Genomic DNA, 21,583 nt, shown 5'->3' with positions numbered 1-21,583 from the left:
TTATACACACAAATCATGAAAAAATGGGTATTTATCACTACAAAAGGTTTTCTCTCCCCCCACCCTACTCTCCTGCTGGTAATAGCTTATCTAAAGTGATCGCTCTCCTTACAATGTGTATGATAATCAAGGTGGGCCATTTCCAGCACAAATCCAGGTCCGTCCCCCCCGAAACCCACTCTCCTGTTGGTAGATAAGCTGTTTAGATAAGCTATTACCAACAGGAGCATGGGTTTGTGCGTATGTGTGGAGGGGGAGAAAACCTGGATGGCCCACCTTGATTATCATACACATTGTAAGGAGAGGTTTCAGAGTAACAGCTGTGTTAGTCTGTATTAGCAAAAAGAAAAGGAGTTCTTGTGGCACCTTAGCGACTAACCAATTTATTTGAGCATAAGCTTTCGTGAGCTACATGCATCCGATGAAGTGAGCTGTAGCTCATGAAAGCTTATGCTCAGATAAATTGGTTAGTCTCTAAGGTGCCACAAGTACTCCTTTTCTTATTGTAAGGAGAGTGATCACTTTACATAAGCTATTACCAGCAGGAGAGTGGGGTGGGGGGAGAGAAAACCTTTTGTAGTGATAAACACCCATTTTTTCATGATTTGTGTGTATAAAAAACAAACATCTGCTGTATTTTCCACAGTATGCATCCGATCAAGTGAGCTGTAGCTCACGAAAGCTTATGCTCCAATAAATTGGTTAGTCTCTAAGGTGCCACAAGTACTCCTTTTCTTTTTGTACTCTAAATGTATCATCATAGAAGATCTACACTAGCCCTCGATCCCACCTTTCCATTTCAGAGATTTAAAGGAGTCTGTATGTAGAGAATGGGGGCTTTCATAACTTGAAGACTGCTTCCAAAGGAGGTGTGTGCACACCCACAGTGATTAACTACTTTGAAATTCATTCTGTGGTTCATGGTAGGTCATCCAACTTTTCCTGTAGTGTGCATTTACAGATTACCATGTCATTAAGGAGAACAATCTTTACTGGTAAATTACCTTTCTTTTGCTATTAAACTTCTCTGCATATGTAAGTTTTCCATTACATATCTAAATTAGAAACTAAAATATTTGGGTTAGCATTTGGTTCTAATGTGTTTATATTCAAAATATTAGAACAGATTATTGATACTTGACTCAAACCGTAGTGTATATTGGGAGTAATGTGTGAAATTAACTAAATGTCTTTTAGATTTTTTAAAATCATTTAAAACTCTAGCACGTAATTATTTTTATTGTGCTTGCTTTAGACTCTAACAGCTCTTGCAAAACTGATGAAGGAATACTGGTATCAGAAACCCTGAGCAAGACTTACAGCTTTACACATCTGAAAGACTAGTTAAAATCAGAAATTCACTGGAAAAAATAAAAGCAGACTACTAAAAGATTTGTTTTGTATATGAACTCATCAGAGACCAGATGGGTGAAATCTGCTAGACAGGGTACATAAGAAGAACATAGAAGTTTAACACACTTCAAAATGGGCAGATGACATGATGGCAGTATTCTCTTATTCCATACAACTGTTATACACCACTTACTGAAATTCAAGTATTCTTTAAAACTCTCTTTTGGCACTTTCATTAGAAAGTTTAGTTTACTACTGCTAACATTTTTTTATGAACACTTATGTTAATTAATATGTTTGTTTAATCTTTGATACATATTATAGATTTAACTTTTACGATTTAAAATGATGTAATTCCAAACAGCAGTTCAGGAAAAATGGAGAAAGTAAAGTAGAAAAAATGAGATTTTCAGTGGCTTGTGTGGTAAATGTGTGCTTGTGTTTACATCAGTATGCTTATTTGTTAAAGGATAATTGAATATTAACTTATACATTCAGAAACTTTAGTGACTACTACATTAAAATCCAGCAATTTTACTGGCTAATAACTGACAAGTTATTTCCTGCACCCTGCCAAGCTCCTCCCCTTCCCCCCCGGAGTTATTTCCTGCGGCCCACCAAGCTCCCCCAGGGCAACCAGGGGGCTCCGCACGCTTCCCCTGCCCCTAGTGCTGCCATTGGCTGGGAACCACGGCCAATGGGAGCTGCAGGGGCAGCACCTGCAGACAGGGAAGCATGCAGAGCCGCCTGGCTACGCCTCCGTGTAGGAGCCGGAGAGGGGACATGCCACTGCTTGAGGTAAGTGCTGCCAGGAGCCTGCACCTCTGACCCCCTCCCATGCCCCAACCTCCTGCCCCAACCCCCTGCCCCAGCCCTGATCCCCCTCCTGCCTCCAAACCTCTCTGTCCCAGCCCAGAGCAACCTCCTGCACCCCCAACCCCTCATCCTCAGCCCCACCCCAGAACTTGCACCCCCCAGCCAAAGCCCTCCCCCCCGCACCCCAACCTGGAGCCCCCTCCCACATCCTGAACTCCTCATTTCTGGCCCCATCCCAGAGCCCGCATCCCCAGCAGAGCCCTCCCGCAACCCAATCTCCAATTTCTTGAGCATTCATGGCCCGCTATACAATTTCCATACCCAGATGTGGCCCTTGGGCCAAAACATTTGCCCTGGTGTAGGGGATGAAATTTTGCCTGTGCTGCTTCCCCCACACCACTCTAAGGGCTGGTAGACACCAGCGCTTACTTCAGTATAACTTAAGTCACTCAGGGGTGTGGAATGACAGAACAAGGAGTGATGGTCTCAAGTTGCAATGGGGGTGTTTAGGTTGGATATTAGGAAAAACTTTTTCACTAGGAGGGTGGTGAAACACTGGAATGCGTTACCTAGGGAGGTGGTGGAATCTCCTTCCTTAGATATTTTTAAGGTCAGGCTTGACAAAGCCCTGGCTGGGATGATTTAGTTGGGGATTGGTCCTGCTTTGAGCAGGGGGTTGGACTAGATGACCTCCTGAGGTCCCTTCCAACCCTGATATTCTATGATTCTATGAACTGTTACTCTGGATATCCCCCTTGAGATAATACAGGAGAAGCAACATAAACTCCTGGACATTCTCCACTCTACAGCTCCAGGGAGATTGGCCACACCAATTAGGGATGGGCTGCTGAAACCCGCCAAATCAATCTGGCACACACCAGCTTCTGTCTCTGATACCTCCAGGAAAGCGGATAGAAGATAGCAGGTCTCTGCAAAGGGAGCTGAATATTTTTACCAGCATCCTACTCCTCACATTGATATTCAATACAAAAACATCAAAGAGTGCTATCAAGAAAATACAAAGGCAGTTCTAATAACAAAATCTAAAAGGGAAGAACAGATTAGTGAAGCTCCTTGGGCATCAATGGAAAAGAGAAGTGTAAAGCATTATACTCAGTGGTTCAGAAGCCAAATTAGCGATCAACATTACCCAAAAGAGCCACAGTAGTGTGAATTCATTCTTTCATTTTCTATATACTGTATATATTATTCTCACAGCAAAATGAATTACCAAGTCTTCTACAATTGGTTAGTAACATAATAAAAGCATCCTGATTGATTAATAACTTAGACTGGTTAATACTTAAATCACAGTGTTTTAATATCATGTGTTGCAAAGAGCCACAAAAAACACATTAAAGAGCCACTAGCGGCTCCCAAGTCTGTCTGAGTTTCACTGGAGTAAAGAAAAAACGGATGAATGCTGATATATATGAGTAGAGAAGCAAGTCACAAGAAGAATACAGAGCTTAGACAGAGAGGTAAAAAGGAGTGCTGGAAAGACAAAAGGGCAGATGATAGAAAATGTAAAGTGCCTGAAGCTGCTAGTCAGAGAGGTGACCTGACAGTCTTGTATAAGACAATCAAACTACTAGAACTGGAAACTGTAGCAGTATTGGAGGCCCTACTAAAATGCAAATGGAAAGCCCCTGAGGTAGACTTGGCAGAATTCAATTTTTATTTTTTAAATAATTTCAACAGATAATATTGACGTTTATTTTTAAGCATTTTTACAGATTATCAATTTACATTTTCATAGTTTTGGGACATTATGGGGGGCACTATTCAATGACAATCAACACTGAAATTCAAAGAAGTTAAAGCTTTTATAAGCTGTTAAAACACAAATTGTGTTAACATTGTAGAGAGTGGCATTGGAACAATTTGTGCAGCGGGGGTAGAGAGAGCCATGGAACCAAACTGTAAACCCTGTATATGATGGAGACCACTTCAAGCACCCCAACTGTAAAAGATTTCACTTTCCTTAATGCTCCCTGTGAAATTTGGAAATACTGCAACCCCACCGTACCTCCGGGTCTCTGTCCCAAGAGAGGGAGTCAGTTTCAGCCTAACAACTCATACATATTATTTCTTCTTAAGCCTGCTGGAACAATGTGTGTGTGTGTGTGTGGGGGGTAGCTGAGAGAGTTGAACCAAAGTGTAAACCCTGTATATGATGGAAACCACTCCAAGGCCGGGGGTCCAGCAGCAGCAGCGTTTCTTCTGCTGGGTTTGTGGCTGCTCACTGGGGCAGATGAAGCTGAGCGGCGGCTGTCACCCACGAGCAGCGCTGACAGCGACCAGGTGGGCTGTACCCCCCCCCGGCGGAATAACGGCGTCCGCCCTGAGCCGTCTCGGCGCGGCTGGTTCTTTCTTTAACGGGAAGGGGGCGGGACTGACGGGGTCGCCGCAGCCAATGGGGGGGGGAGGCAGCGGCGGGGGCGGGGGGCCTCGGGTCTCTCTGGGTCTTGGGAGGGGAGGGGGCGCGAGGCTCAATCTCGGCGCGAGCGGGCGGCGCCATGGAGCTAACGGCCCCGCCGCGGCCCTGGGCCTTCCTCTCGCTGGCGGCCGCGGCGCTGCTGCTGCTGCCGCCCGGGGCGGCGGGTGAGTAACGGGGCGCGGAGGCGGCTCCGCGGGTCCCCGCCGGCTCCTTTCAACAACATGGCGCAGGGTCAGGCGGGCCGGCGGGGCTGGTTCCCAGCGGGGTGACCCCGACCCCCTTGCTCCGCTGCTGCCGAGCCAGGAGCGGGGGCGGGTCTGAGCCTCCCCCAGGCCGGCCACAAGTTCGAAGGCGGGCGGTGGCGGGGACGCGCGGCTCTGCGGCATCCCGAGCCCGGCGGGCCCAGCCGAGCTCCCTGCGGGCCCCAGAGCTGGGAGCGGCCGCTCTGGCCCGGCCCGGCCCCTGAGCTGACAGCCCCGGAGTGACCAAAACAGGTCTCCGGCGCTCTTCGCTTGAGCTGGGTCCGTGTCCTCCCTGCGCAGCCACGGGCTCCTCCCGCCCGTGCCCGCTCCCCGGTGCCATGGGGCTGCACTGGTGTGGCAGGAGACGGTGGCAACTGGGGCTTAATTCGGCTTAGAAAGGCGTTATTGATGGTGGCCCAAGAGAATGGGGGAAAACCCAGCTTGACCCTCAGATCCCAGCCTGAATTTGTTAGGGTCTCTCCGGGGACGTCACGCTGCAGTAAAAGACCCCGTGGCGGTGTCTCAGAGCTCCGGGCAACTGACCCAGGCTCTTGGGTACATACTGTAGGGCTAGAAATAGCGGGGGGCTGGACCCCAGGCTCTGAAACCCGACTGCCAGGCCGGGTCCCACAGCCTGAACATCTGCCTTGTTGCTTTCAGCCCCACAAGTCCGAGTCAGTTGGACCAGGCTTAGAGACTTGCTCCGTTCATACATCCTTTTTGTTCACTTTGTCCTCTAGAGTTTTCTTGCACTATGCTTTGCCAGGTCTCAGCAGAACTTTGGGACTGAAGGGAGAGTAAGGATCTAAGGACCTATTCTCCAGGCATTAGTGTTGAGCCACTATTATACTTTGACATTTTGCAAATGCAAAATATACAAATGGGTGACAAGGTGCTTCATTGTATTGCCTTCATTTATACACGTTTTTAATAATTGAATATTTTCCCTAATAATAATAGGGAAAAAATCTTGTATTCCCTTCTCTGCATTTCAGAAGACTATTTTTATCTCTACCTACAATTATGAAGTCACATAACTTGGCAACTTGAAAATAACTTGTCAATCATCTTCTTTCGAGTTCTAGTTCTCTTAATGAGACAGTAAGGCTACAGATGCTAGAGCAGCACAGCTGCAATGCGGTATTGTAGAAGCTTCCTTCATTGACGGAAGGGTTTTTTCTGTTGATGTAGTTAATCCACATCTCTGAGAGGTGGTAGTTAGATTGATGGAAGAACTCTTCTGTCGACCTAGCTGCATCTACACTAGGGGTTAGGTTGACCTAATATGGTGCTCAGGGAGTGAAATTTATCATAGCCCTGAGTGATGTAGCTAGGTTGACTTAAGGCTTCAGTCTAGACTAGGCTTGATAGTTCTCTGAACTATTCAAATCCTGTCATCTTCTTGAGACCTTGCTAATCTCCTTTCTAGTGCTCAAGGTCTTTGCTAGCTCATTAAGCCAAGGTTTTAAAAATTTACCAGTCAACTTTTAGTCAAAGCACTATATCCAATAGCTATATTGGTCAATACTAAATGTTGGGAGGCGGGAGGTGTGCAAGTGATCTTCATGAGCAGGAAATGCTCTGGCTAGAAGTCCATGTCCTCTGCTATTCCCAGCTTCTGGCAGCGGGTAGGGTGCAATAAGTTTTGCAAGAGTACTGACTCTCAATGATGCTAGGTAGGGGTCAGATTTTGGGGAAAGAAGGAAGTGATGTATTTTTACAAGCTTCACCCAATAAGCTCTGTCCTTTGAGACACCACTTACAGTAAATTGTACAATGTTCAAAATATGGTCATGCCTGTTCTCTGGGTGTGGCTTCTTTTCGGTAGAGTCTGAATACGTTCATGGGCTCTGTTGAGCTTTTCAGGCTTGACTTGGCCTTGGTGATGCTCATAGGTCCTGCTTGGCTCTCCTTTGGGGAGGGGTGGGGTTAAAATCCCCACTGGGTTTTGCTAAGTTCCTTGGGTTTGGCTTCTTCATGACTGGAGGCAGAAAAAAGTGGTGGTGTTTCACAGTCCCTGGATGAACTGCGCCTCTGACTTCTCTTGGCCTTTCTGAGGCTAGCCCCCTATATATCAGGCCATCACCTCTCGCTTAGGATGGAATCATGTGATTCTTCTTGTTAGGGGGCTTATTCCTTCACCGCTTCCTTCCCTGGTCCTTCTCGCATGAACAGAGAGCAACAATACCCAAAGTCCAAAGGTGCAAACAATTCGATGTTTATTGGGGTGAACTTCCAGCAAGCATGATTCCAGTTTCCTTCCTTAGTTTCCTCCTTCCCAGCTCTGACACCCCAGAGCCTTACACCTGTGTCCTTGTTCCCATTTCCCCCTTTAGCAAAACATGATTCCAATTTCCTTACCCCCATTCCCTGTTCCCATTTCCCCCTTTAGCAAAACATGATTCCAACTTCCTTACCCACATTCCCTGTTCCCATTTTCCCCACACCTACCCACTCACTTCCTGATTGACTGCAGGCTATATAGTAAAACTTGAGTTCTGCTTTGCTATACCTTAACCAATCATTTTCCTGAAATTTAAAGAACCAATCCTAACATATTGTAACATGATTATGTAACCAATTATATCCCACCACCTTAATTAGTTTACACTCAGCAAAATTAATTATACAGCAGACAGGAACAATCACAGAACCAGACAGAGATTATACAGACAAACAATAGCAAAGTGGGAACTATAATGACAAGACAATACAGAAGTGAGGATTTCACATCCCACCTATTGATAAGTCAGTTCTTGCCAGACAGGATGCTATCAAACTAAGTTTCCTTTTACATTTTCTAGGCACTTCCCTTTCTCTGGAGGTGATAGGCATTATCAGGACAGGATTGTATTCCTAACAGCCCAATAGCATCTGATTTCAATGTGGCTAGTTTGGAATGTGAGGAGGTGACTGTTCGCTTCCTAGCTTATGGCTGCCTCTGCTGCTTAGCCAAAGGCCTTAGCCTAAGCACAGGGCCTCAGACTTTCACAGTAAGAGAAGGCCCTTACACCGGCAGACAGTGATTTTGATTCTTTCTTTTGTACCTCTATAACTAGCCAAGTGATGATAATACACCTAAATTCTTAGAGTATAGGCCTTTACAGACAGGCCTGAATATCTATATCCTAACACTCCACCCCTTTTTTTCCTTTTTCTTTTGGGATCCTCCTGCCCCGGTATCCCTGGAAAAGCATAGGACATATGACGACACATTTCCTGATAGGGCCAGGTATCATGGTGGAAGGTGTCGATATTCCATTTGTCCCACTGCCCCTTGTGTAGTATAGTGCCCTGCACCTTCTCTCGAATGGACATACCACACCTATTCCAATTAGTGTTCCAGATTTCCCATTAGAGTGGGCCTAAGAAGGTTGGGTCCGGGTTGTCTAGTACACTGCAGGGTTTGGAGGGCTTATTACATTACTTATAGGTTATCTCCCTATGCAACGTAACACAAGTACAGTTAACAATACAAAATCCACAGCAACACCGAGTCCTGACCACTGCAGTATGGTCCAACATCCGAGACACCCCCAAAACGCTGCCTCTCCTCCTTCGACAAGGACACGATCTTATGTGTCCAGTTGCTGGCAGTTGCAACAAGCTGCCCCTGCAGGTTTTGCTTGCTTTTGTCCATATCATAAGTCCATTGAATGTTCACAGAGAAATGGGATATTGTCCAAACCAGCTTGACCACTTGGTATGGCATCAGGCAGTGGGCCCTGGCTTATTTACAGCAATAAGATTCACAGATCCATTTGTGCACCGAAGTCCATATAGCAGCATGTAGATGTGTGTAGTTTGGTTATGGGCTGGTGTAATTGTGCCCCAAGTAATATGTACATTCCCAGAAAAACACCTTATACACAGTACACCCAATTGTCCACCCCTTGCATAGGCCATTGATCCTGCTCCTCTATAGTCATAGGAGAGGGGCACATCCAAACATCTTCTGTTGATTTACACTATGTTACACACCCCTCCATTGATTCCCAGTGACCTCCTCCCCTTCTCATTATTTCCATAGGGCTTGTGGGGACTACCTTGGTTGCCATTCCATTTCCAGGTACCATGGTAGCTATTACACAGGTGCTGGCCTCCTAGTTGAGCATTTTGCATTCCCATACACATCTTGCCCCCCCCCCCAGGTCAGCCTTTTGAAGCCATCCCCCACCCATGTCATGAGGTTTTCTGTTGATTAAAACACAACAATGCTAGCAACAAGACAAACAACGCAAAACATGAACAAGGACACAGGTGTAAGGCTCTGTGGTGTCAGAGCTGGGAAGGAGGAAACTAAGGAAGGAAACTGGAATCATGCTTGCTGGAAGTTCACCCCAATAAACATCGAATTGTTTGCACCTTTGGACTTTGGGTATTGTTGCTCTCTGTTCATGCGAGAAGGACCAGCGAAGGAAGCGGGTGAAGGAATAAGGCCCCTAACACTTCTGCTCTCAGACTGCGTGTTAAGTTTTAGTCCCCTGAGTATCAAACTTGATCACCTCTGCAGGTCTGAGTTAAGCTCAGACTTTGACATTCTGTTACCCTCTGGGGCAATGACAGTGGTAATCAGTGGCCATACAATTTCCTTAAAGCAAAATTTTATTTATTTAGAACAAATGTTCTCTCGGTAGTGTGTATCTTAAAAACTATAAGCCAGCCTAGTTTATCAGGCATTTAACCATCTTCCACACAGGGACCCTGGTTGGTCTAATTTCCTGAAGACTATTCTGGGACCTCTAGGGTCTGGAGGGCATACTCAGTTCCCTAAACTCCCAAACCATTTCTCATCCAGACTCAGGGAGAGACTCCTTATAAAGTTGTGTATAGTCCTTTTGATCACACTCCTTCTCAATGGCAAAGTCACTTGTTAGCCCGATGACCTGTTAATTTAAAAGTTTGTCACCCACAAAATGTAAGCCTTGTTCTGCCAAGGCTGGAAACTAACAGCTTGTCCATTGTCTTTCTGTTGTGTACCTAGATGTTCTTATCTGGGAAGCCATTATGTTGCTTCCCTGTTCTTCCCCACAGCCCCAGTGTAAATTAGATCAGTGCATTCACACGGGAAAGTTTTATAATCCAATGTAGAATAACTTCCCTCACTCACCTATTACATACAATGTTCATAAAAAGAAAAGGAGTACTTGCGGCACCTTAGAGACTAACCAATTTATTTGAGCATGAGCTTTCGTGAGCTGGCCGCAAGTACTCCTTTTCTTTTTGCGAATACAGACTAACACGGCTGTTACTCTGAAACCTGTCTGAATGTTCATAAAATTATCATAGATTGTTACGTATCAGCTCCACTTCTGTCACGGTATATACCAAGTGAACCCATAGGTGGTGCCAAAATGAACTGGCACATTAGATGTTTCAGAACTTGAAAATATGATCTTCCCTCTCTTTTCTTATATACTTTGAGCCATGAAAGAGTAAACAATGTTAGCATTTAAAGTATTTTCATTGGCATCTGAATTAGCACCCATGTAGCTGAATGGTGCACATAATGCATTAGAGCTTTAGTTTTAGGTTCTGCAAACAGACAGTTGTCACTACATCTATTACACTTGGGTCATATTTTGAGGCTGTACTGGCAATTATATAGAGACTTAGCTTTCACGAAAAAAAAAATATATATTCTGTAGAACAAGAAGGCAGCATGAAGGAGGTGCTGGTACCAGCTGAATCTGAGACCTGCTTCAGTGGGCTCCATCTTTTGTATTTCCCGCAGATCTTTTGTGGTGCATCGTTCTTCTTTGTGAGTACTTCAGTTCCTGTCTTTGTTGTTACTTGGGAAAGCAGCAATGTGAAATTTAGGTTATTCTGATCAGTTTCACATTGCCTGTAGAGTTTTGAATAGATGAGTGAAACTGACCAGAGTCTTACTAATTTCAAGCTGCTTAGGAAAATCATGAAAAACAACAAAGAAGTGGGAACCTGGTTTGTAGACTCAAGAAGACAACATCCAATTGACTTTTATTTGGCTTATATTGGGAGGTATCTTTGAAGTCTTAAGGACTACATTTTTTTAAAGAGATTAATTTTTATAGAAATTGATTCCGTGAGCTTCCTGTTTAACAGCAGGAAAACTCCTCTCAAGGAAAAATGCAGAGTTTGGCTCCAAATCTAATTTGGGTGAACAATTAATTTGATAACATCATGTGCTACCAAAAGACAATTTTTTTTGGCCCACCATTGATTTTTGGTAGTCCATATATGTGAAGAGATTCATTTGATTTTCATGTAAGCTATCAATTTTTTATTTATACTGATGTCAAAATATGTAGTCTGCAGACATTAGATCCTTAGTATTTGATTTATGTTATGTCAGTTTTGTCTTCTGCGGTCCTAGGAATGCCATTGTGTTTTAAACTTGAACTGACATCATTAAATTAATACTTCGAAATAATTTTAAGACTTTTATTTATCTGGAATGTTATTTAAAGAGACAGTAAAAATAATAGCAGTTCAGAGAACTGACCAATCTAGAGGTTACTACTTGTTTGGAAAGCTACAATGTAAATAAGCGAGTGTCCGGCTGAAGGCATTTAGCTGCAGAATAAGACTGTGTGTCCAAACAAATGGAGTTTGTTCTGAATGGGATTTAAGGTGCTGACTGGTGAACTGAGGGACGGACACAGACTTCTTTTTTTTAATGTTAACCTAGCAGTAATCAGGAGATTGCTAATAGGTGAATTAAGGTGGTAACAAATCCAACAAGAGGCTATTTACATTGAAATGAAAATAAAAGAACGATATAAGAAATGGCTCCTGGAAGATCCCAGGAATTCCAAGTGGAATGTGTGCAGTGTCCTATTTACACGTTATCATGAGAGCTGCATGTGTATGAACTGTCAACATTTTTCCATTAGGGAGGAAAATATGCAAGAGCTTCAGTTGCAATTAGGAACAGTAGAATTGCCATACTGGTTTATATCAGTGATTCATCTAATCCGGGAATTGCACCTTTGATAGTAGCCATACCAGCTGCTGGAGAAGAAGGTGAAAGTAACCCTGCATTAGGCAGTTCTGCCAAAGAGAATGCCTTATACTGAGGCTAGCAATATCCAGTCCACCATCAAGAAAACAAGCACTTGAACTGGAATCATCAGAAAGAGAGAGAGACACATAGTTGTAATGTATGCCATAAATTCGTTTTTTTTAGAATTGGCTATTTCTAGACCAGCAGATCTTAGAAACTACTGCCCAATGTGATGTTTTCCATTAATTACTCAAGAATCAAGCAAAGAACCACTTGCAAACACAGTTATTCCCTACCAGTTTCCCAGTTCCCCTCGCAAGTGGGATTCAGGGCTGAATCCCACTTCAGGATCTCCAAGTGGGATTATTGCAATTCTCTGCAAGTGTGAACACTCTAGCACGGTGCTCCTCACTATTTTTGAAGTGGGGGCCATTTTGGTAAAAAAAAAAACCCCTTCAATGTGAGAGCCATGGGGGGTTGGGCTGAGGGGTTTGGAGTGTGAGAGGTGACCCAGGGTAGGGCAGAGGGTGGGGTGCTGGAGTGAGGGCTGTGGGGTGGGGCCAGGGATGAGGGATGCAGAAGGGGGCTCAGGGCTGGGGCAGAGGGTTGGGATGGGGGGGCTCTGGCTGGGATGTGGGCTCTGGAGTGGGGCTGGGGATAAGGAGTTCAGGGGGTAGGCAGTGCTGCCCCAGGGCTGGGGACAGAGAACTCTTTCCCCCCGCCCCCACAGCCCTCTCCCTGCCATTAGCAGGTAACTCTGGGGGAAGGAGCCCTCTCTCCCCACTGCTGACAGGCAGCATGGGAGCTCCGGGGAGAGGGGCCCTCTCTTGCCCCTGCCGGCAGCAGGGAGCTCTGGGGCTGTGGGAGAGGTCCACAGCAGCCCTGCAAGCCTGAAACTTGCTCCCCTCCCCAGTTCCCACCTACCTCTCCTCTCCAGGTCCCTGCTGTGTGGCCCTTTAGAGCTGCTGCTCAGCTATTTATAGCCTGCTGTGCAGCCATGCAGCTTAGAGGAAACCTAGGGAGCCGCACTTAGGGTCGATGGGAACCGCCACTGGCTCACGAGCCTTGCAATGAAGAAGGTCTAGCATTTTAAAAATTTCAGTTAGTCCACAGTGCAGCAGACCATGTCCTTGGTGTTAGCTCTTTTCTTTGTTTCTACTTGCTAAATTGCACTGAAAGCCAAAAGTACGCTATATACAGTTCTTTCCTAATAACTGCTGTGGTTTCACTAAAATATTATCTGATTAGGAATTGGTGTGGGATGAGCTATAAAATAATCTCTCTATTCGGATGTGGACCACAATTTTTAAAAAGTTTGAGAATCCCTGATTTTAGGTGATATAAATTTAACGTGGAAGGATGATTTTCATAATCTGAATATCTGTATAGATTGTTCAATCTATATTAGTCCATGTCAGGGATGCTGGAGAATGAGACAATAAATGGTGTAATGATGAAATTTTGTGAATAGGGTCCAGAGAATTAAAAAGAGATTGGAAATGACAGTGGGCATCTATCACAGATCTCCTAGATTGAAGAAGACTACAAACAAAATTCTAGACCAATTATTGAGATATTTGAAATGGGATATAGTTTTCATGGGGAATTTTAACTATCCAGATATCAGCCATACATAATGCTCAAAATTGTTAATAAGTTACATAAGACAATCTTATGATCTGAAGTTGACATCATGAACCATTTCTTACAACTAGAGGAGAACTGATCGAGAGTAAAGTGAAATTTTGGTACCAGTGACTATGGGCTATCTGAATTCACCATTCTAAAGAATTGTTCACATATACGCAATACTAGGGTATTAGAATTGAGTATGGTAAAGTTTAGGAAATTAGGACATCTATGAGGTATAATTGAAAAGTCTGCATTACGTTTGTTGAAGGACCTTTTAGAGTCCTCAGAGGTTAAATGTTTGTAGCGATTATCCCTAAAATTAATCACCCAACTTAAAAAACAAACAAACAACAAACCAACCTTAAAAGCTACTAGTACTAACTCAAGATGAATAAAACAAATGTTGAGATTCCTTGACATAACTCTCTTTGAAATTGTTAAAATTTCAAGCTAATATTTTTGGTAAATTTTATTATTATTTTTATGATTAATTATTTTATTTTATTATTTTTATTAGCAAATGTACAAGTGGTACAGTAAAATGGGGAAAAGTTCAAAATACGAAGTAAGGAGATAAAACAGAGATGTATAAGTGAGGGGAAAAAAGAAAAATGTCAAAAGGGCTTAGGTTGGCATCACATGTTTTAGCCATTCAGTAGCCTTGGAATCAGCAGTGTGGATTCTGGAAAGTCATCCTGGTAGACCAGCATGAGATGAGCAGCTAATTAATAGGTGTGCAACATCCTTCACTCTGCTGCTGCACTGAGGGCTGTTTGCGTCCCCCAGGTGTGGTCATGAGTCTCCTACCTCACCCACCCTCATCTGAAATGGTTCAGCTTGCAACAGACATAGCATGGCAGCTCGAAGCCAGGCAGTTGCTTATCTGACTGAGTGATGGGGAGGGAGTTTCTTAAGAGAGAGCAGATCATTACCATTCTGCTTGTCACGGAGTGGCAGTGTCTGCTGTAGAGATGGTTGGCAATATAGTAAACAGATAGGTCTTCTGCTGATGAGTCAGTGATGAGGGGCTTCCCATATAGCTTTGAAAAGTGGTAGTTGTGGTATCTTCTGAATTTTGTCAGGGAGGTTCTTTGCTGTAATATGAGGCTTGATGTTAGGAGACAGGATATTAAAGAGGACTCGTATCACTTGGTATTTGTTGGTCTCTCTTGTTGTTATGCTCATCGTTTGATTCAGTTGTACACCAGCTAGCTTTGTGTGGGAAGAGTTTAGCCGTACAGGAGCACAGTATTCTCCAGCTGAGTAGCAGAGAACTAGTGCCAAACTGTGCAGTGTTTACTCATTAGTTCCCCAAGTTGAGCCCACAAGCTTATTTAGGAGACCATTTCTGCTCTTTATCTTCTGAGCTTCCTTGATTAGGTGGTCCTTGTTAGGTAAGCGTGTGAGTTAGAATTACTTCAAGATGTACTGACTTAGGGTCATGAGCCAGTCATTCTCCATATAAGATGATGTTGAGTTCATTGATATGGTTGAGATGAAAGCTTGATGATACTGTCTTTGACACGCTGGGCTTAAATCTCCACTTCTTGCAATAGCCAATGATGGCTTCCATGTCAGGTTGTCCCCAGTTTTCTTGAAGTGTATATCTCTTGAAACAAGGCAGATGTCCTCTGCATACTTAAGATATTGGAAGCAAGTCATTTGTAAATATATTGGAAAAAAGTTGGAGCAAGAACAGATCCTGGAAACTGGAAGAGGAGGAGGGGGCCAAGGGAAAAAACATGTGGTGGCTTGTCAAAGAGGCGTCTAGGAAGAAGACGTGTGCACCTGTGGGGAAAGTTGCTCTGTGTGTGTGTGTGTGTGTGTGGAGGGGCATTTGCGGAGTCTAAAAACAGGCCTACTGGTTGTCTTCCCCCTACTGTCCATTGGGACTGGGACCATACCAATGTGCTTTATAAAGTAGGTGGCTTCTGTCCTAATGGCTCGGCAAATCCATTTTCCATCCTTTCCCCCACTCCTTGATATATGAGGTTGTAATAAGAGTCCAGAGTTCCTGGGAAGAATGGAGCTGCTTGCAAGTATTTAGTGTCTCTTAAGAGAGCCACTGGCAGAGCAGCAGTCCAAGCACTAAAAGGGTCAGTTTCTACTTGCATGCCCAAATTACCCACTTACCTAGGGAAAGTAATTGGAGATTTACAAGGCTATACTAATATGGGTTCAAATAATTTTGCTGTAGATCTTTATTCCCTAAAAGGATTTCCTTGTGCACTGTCCTCCATACTCACTTTTTAGTAGAGGATTTCTCTTCATGTGCTGCTTCAACCATCATATGGCAGAGGGACCGCCACCCATATGCAAACATCAGTTATAGTATTATATTAAACTGTAGCATTCATATTCCCTTACTAGAGTTGAAGGTTTACAATCGTGACTTAGTTTCATGTGAAGTTGTGAATGTAATGTCAAATTGGAAGCGTAACTTCAGTCCTTGGTAATATAATGGATTACATTGAGAGAGAACCTCTTCAGATTTTTATTGCATAATGGACCCATGAACAGAAAACAGATTAGGTTTATAAAGAACAAATCGTTGTAGACAAACTTGTTGATTGTATTCTTTTTATAGAATTACCAAATTAATGGATAGAGGGAGTATAGTAGGTACATTTAGAATTTAATAAAGTATTTGATAGAATATCTCTTGGTTTTGAAACATTCAAAATAGCTTTGTTTTGGAGCACAATCACAGAGATTGAAAAATGTCTGACAGGACTGTAAACAAAGAGAAATGATTTAGTACCCTGCTGGCTGTATAAATAGAGTGAAATATTACAGAGGAGGCAACATTCCTTTAGACCCTTCTGTGTTTTTACTTGATATACAATCGAGGAGGGTAAGCCTTATTTCCTTTTCCTACCTCAAGGAGTTATTTCCTACGTATCAAACTCTCAGATTACGTGAGACTCATACAGACTATGGCCTTGTTTTGGAAAAGGACACTTTCCTTGGTAAACTGGCTGTTGCAACAGTAATACAAATAATAATAAATAACAATATTCAGCATATAGGGGCCCTAGTCCTAGACCAACACCCCACTGTGATAAGTGCTGTACAAATACAGAATAAAAACCATGGGAGAGACAAAAATGAAATGACTTTCCAGTTTGATTTATATATTGGATGCCATCAGGGCCAAATGGAAACCTTTTAGGAAATCAAATGCTGATGACTCATACGTATTAAATCTCAGTTATTGTGGAGTATAGTTTATTATGAGAATTCTGTTTGTATTTTGGACTGTATGAAGTTGTTTGTGAATTCTTGAATATTCTAGATGTGGCAATATCCCTTACTGACTGTGTTTTATAATGGAATATTTTATGGTACTTTTGATTTTTTTTTTTAAGTAGATAATCTATCCAGTAGCCAGTAGTGGTTCTACCTGTTTTTTTGGCAGTTGACCTTAGATGATTTTTCCATTACAAAATCTTAAAAAATGCAAAGCCAGTGAACTCTACTTTTTGCAATGCTATTGCTTAGCAGCTGAATCTGTTTCGCTATAAAACATTTTTTAAAAAACAAATATATTTTGTTTCAAGGCTAAGTTACTGTTTTTGCCAAATTTCAAGCTGAAGTTAATTTATTTTATAGTTGTAATCTCCTAAAACTGCCTTATACTAGAAATGCTAAAAGACTGTTTAAAGGAAAGCTGCTCTTAATTATACCGTAGCTAAATAAAATATTTACTAAACTAAGAACATTATGCAACCTGTTTATGATGAAGCTGGTCTCCCTCAAAACTGCAAATATTCCTCTTCCTTTGAGAATTCACAGCGCCCCACCTGCGACATCTGTTCGTTCCTTGCAGTGCCAGAAGTGTCAGCAAGGACTTGTTTCCTTTTCCACAATGAGAACAGGTATAAATGTGGCATTTGACTAGTATATCATCTGTATGTTACATGTGCTACTCCTGGAGTAATTCTGTGCCACTGCGCAATGCAGAATTTTGCAGAAATTAATGTGCATGCAGAGTTTCCTTTACTGCACAGAAATGGGCTGCAGTGCTGCTAGCTGCCACTAGGGACTGCTGGACCCAGCAGAGCTGAGCTCACACATAGAAGACACTGCTGGGGGGAGGGAGCTAGAGGATTCCTGGCAACTGTAGTTCCCAGCGTGCCCTGGGGGAAGGAGAGGGCAGCGCACAGGAAACTCCATGCAAGCCTGGGACCAAGCATCAGGCTATTTCTCCCTCTGGATCCTGGGGGGAGGGAGCGGGTGTCTGGGCAAGGGGGTGGGGCATGGCTGGGTTCTGGGTGGGAGAGGGGATGTGGGTATCTGGGCCGGGGTGGGGGGCCCATGGCTGGTCTCTGGGGGGTGGAGATGTTGTGGGTGTATGGCCCCCTGGCTGGGCTCGGGCGGGGGGAGGGAAGGGGTCACAGAAGCAGGAACTGGGTTGTCATAGCAGTTTCTTTAATTCTCTACTCCTGGGTGAATTTTTTGTGTGTCTGTATTGTTACAGACATACTTGCTGACAGGTATTTTGAAATAAATTACCAAAATAATAGAAACTGGTGTGATTATGTAGTGTTATTTTGACAAATAACATTAGCAGAATTTTTAATTTTTTGGTGCAGAATTTTTAATTTTTGGTGCAGAATGCCCCCAGGAGTAACGTGCATTTTATTAGTCTGGTGAAATCCATTTAGACCAGTTCACAAGGAGTTTAATGCATGGGGTATGCATACATGTGCGCGGTTTTGTTACACAATGATGGTTTGTGTTTTGTTTTTTTTAAAAAAAAAAAAGTAGAATCTTGCATCATTATGTTGGCACCGCACATAGATGCATGCGTAGTTGAGTGGAAATTTCCATTCATTAAATAATGCTCTCTTAACGTTCTGTTGGCACTGTACGTGCATGCTCTAATGCAGTGGTCCCCAAACTTTTCAGGGTTGTGCCCCCACCTTACCCCTGACTGTGTCCTCCTGCCCCTCCCCCAGAGCCAGGGCCAGGAGCAGGGCTGTGGCTGGTGTGTGTGTGGTGGGACGCAGACAGGGATAAGGGGGCTGAGGCTGGGACAGCAGTTGAAGGTGGGGCTGGGGCCGGAGCCTCGGCTGAGGCTGGGACAGAGACAAACCCGTGGCGAGGTGTGCTCTGCTCCCGCCCCCAGCCTCGGCCCTCAGCTGGGAATGGAGCAGCTGCCGAGGCTGGGGGTGGGCGCAGGAGTGGAGCCGTGCTGAGGCTGGGAGCGGGCCAGATGTGGAGCTGGGAGCCAAGGTTGCAGCAGGGGGCGGGACTGGACAGAGCTAGGAGTAGGGAGGGGCTGAGTGGCACTCCCTCCCTGCCCCCATGGGGGGCTGTTCTGGGTCCTGCCATTCCCCCCTGAACGTTCCTCCGCACGCCAGTTTGGGGACCTCTGCTCTAATGTGTATGTATGTGTGTGAAATTAGGCAGAGTGCTGTTTCATTCTTTATAATCTATTAATATATAGAATATAGCACATGAGTTAAGGTTCCACTCATTGAACAGTGAGGATGAAAATAAATATTGAACTGCTGCTCCATTAATTGCACTGCCCAAATTGTACTTTGCACGAGGGAGAAATTATCTTGTAAAAAAGAGCACAGCAAAGTGGCAGTTAAAATTGCAGCCTTAACTTCAGCATTTCCTGACTTCTGAGTGCTTCAGCTTGCAACCTCTGTGTTGCTTAGGGCTTGTCTACACTACCGCGTGGGGTTGATTTAAGATATGCAACTTCAGCTATGTGAATAGTGTAGCTGAAGTTGATGTACTTAGATCTGCTTACCGCGGTGTCTTCATTGCGGTAAGTCAACAGCTGATGCTCTCCGGTCGAATCCGCTTGTGCTCCTCATTCTGGTCTATACTAGACGCGATAAATCGACACCCGCTGGATCGATCGTTGCCTGCCGATCCAGCAGGTAGTGTAGACAAGCCCTTAGAGACACACTTCCATGCACACTCTTACCCACTTGTGTATATGTATATATCAGTGGTAGGTAACCTGCGGCCCATGGGCTGCACACAGCCTGTCAGGGTAATCTGCTGGTGGGCCGTGAGACTGTTTACGTCGACCTTCTGCAGGCACAGCCGCCCGTAGCTCCCAGTGGCCTCTCTGTCTACTGTGCTAGGCTGACAAGCCTACATAGAATCATCAGATCAGGTTATCTCTTCCTAGCTAAAAAAGTCTGTTCACAGAATGAGTCTGCTAGCTCTCCCTCTGAGACTACTTCAGAGAGTATACTCCATTCTTTCTTTGCCTCCTGATATAGATAGTGGTCTGTCCTCAATTCCCTTCCCTCCCACTGCTTCTAGCCATATGTTGGCTCTTGACTGTAGCCCCCAGTCTGACCTCTGGTCTCCCTTAGGATTCTGTTCTGCATAGGTTCCTGTTTCGCACTCATCAACATAGTATCTGAGCAACTTGGAGTAGCACATTAAGCAACATGACTAACATCTGTCATATGTGTTTTCTCATCTTCTTTCCGGGGGAGAAGCATGTGCAGTGGAGTGTTTTGTTTTGGAATTTTTAAAATATAATATATATACACTCTCTTCTACTGCTGCAGATTCCCATTGACTTCAGTGAGTTTTGGATCACAGTGAGTTATATTTGATAATATGATCTAAAGTAGGAAGCTAAACCTAGCAGAATAAAATTATAAAGCCAATCAAAGAACTCATATTTGTAAACGGATTCTCTGGCTTTTTGATTTATAGGAGCCATCCTGTATGTTATACCAATAAAATAAAAACCAGCAGGATCTTATTAAAGGGGAAAAGGCAAAATGCCACATTTACTGTGAATACAGAAAGAATCATAGTAAGCAGTTAGTTATAGCTGTAACATTCCATTCAATTTCATATTTATTCACACATTCCTTCATACATACACACACACACAGGGTTCTGCAAGGTTGTTATCATAGGTACCAGCCTTAGAGTTGCTCATGCCAAGCCACTGGCCAGGCGGCCTAGACATGAGGAGGGAGCAGGGCCTTGTCAGATGCTCATCAGACGCTCCTGGAAATTGGTTTGCAGAATCAGACCCCAAAGTTCTCACTTTCTAGAGTCCATTTTTATAGAAATTTCTTCCTATGCCAGTCTATGGGAATTGCTTCATCATGTTGTTGCTGAATCAATCAGCAGATGGCACATTCTTGACTGCTCCGTGCTGCCAGATGTTATCTTGTTCTTTGGTTTTCCCATTCTTGAGGCTGTTGGGTGGATTCCAGTCTGCCCTCCGGGGGTCCTCTGGTTATTTCCACTAGACGCCTTCTTCAGCCGATGGACACTAGATTCTTAGGCTGGCACCTCCCTGATTGTTCAGTTATTATCCACACCAAGCATCCATCCACATACATCCTCTATCTCTATTTTAATCACAATTGTTAACAAAGCGAGATGAATACAACAAAAGGGCGGGGAGTCTCTGGGTGCTGTTTCTGTTGTTACAGAATATTGCTTTGAGTCTCTCTCTGTGTGAGTAGTTGTTACAAAGAATTGCTTTGAGAACAGACTCTGTCTTAGAATGTACTAACACAATTAGCAGCTTGCAAGTTTCACACAGAGAGGGAGAGAAACAGTACCAAAAACCGAGAGACCTCTTAATTAGTAATACCCTGGAATTTAAACTATGGGGAATCAAACTCATTTGTGATTTTAATACAGAACTTCTTTAATATGATCCAACAGTATGATCTAAAGTAGGAAGCTAAACCTAGCAGAATAAAATTATAAAGCCAATCAAAGAACTCATATTTGTAAACTGATCCTCTGGCTTTTTGATTTATAGGAGCCATCCTGTATGTATCTTAAAATATATCAAATCTGACATGTAATGGATGTTGGCATTTATTCTTGTGCTAGTTTAATAATAAGCCAAATGGATTTAAAACAGAAAATTGTCTACTCTGATGTGATTTTTGCAGTTTTGTAAATTTTTAAAGTATATATCCTAGTGAATTTAGTTCTGGTGAAAGCTGTTAAGTTATCAGCCCTGGGGTCTAAATCCTCTGTGTACAATCACTTCAGGAACAGCTTTCCTACACTGTTTTGGTAGTAGTCTTCAATCCTGTCTTGGATGGACCACCTTAGGCATTGTAAACATTCTGTGACTGTTCAATATATAGCATC

The 21,583-nt window shown here is 43.7% G+C and overlaps 1 protein-coding gene across 6 annotated transcripts in view; it reads left to right on the top strand.

Annotated features, from left to right (window-relative positions):
* The first annotated feature begins 4,645 nt into the window (after nt 1–4,645).
* The window catches only part of RECK (reversion inducing cysteine rich protein with kazal motifs), a 141,152-nt gene continuing 124,214 nt past the window's right edge, over nt 4,646–21,583 (top strand). For 5 of the 6 annotated variants that reach the window (XM_073332540.2, XM_073332536.2, XM_073332539.2 and 2 more), the window contains exon 1: nt 4,646–4,773. In XM_073332540.2, coding sequence (XP_073188641.1) covers nt 4,689–4,773 — 85 coding nt within the window. In that variant the 5' untranslated portion in view covers nt 4,646–4,688. Of the gene's footprint in view, nt 4,774–17,254; nt 17,347–21,583 lie in introns of all 6 variants that reach the window. The other variant, XM_073332537.2, reaches the window with a different exon arrangement.

This window comes from Lepidochelys kempii, chromosome 2, assembly GCF_965140285.1.
Source record: "Lepidochelys kempii isolate rLepKem1 chromosome 2, rLepKem1.hap1, whole genome shotgun sequence".
NCBI classification, from domain to species: Eukaryota; Metazoa; Chordata; order Testudines; family Cheloniidae; genus Lepidochelys; species Lepidochelys kempii.
The sequence above is the reverse complement of the archived record's forward strand: the minus strand, read 5'-3'. Positions and strand labels throughout refer to the sequence as shown.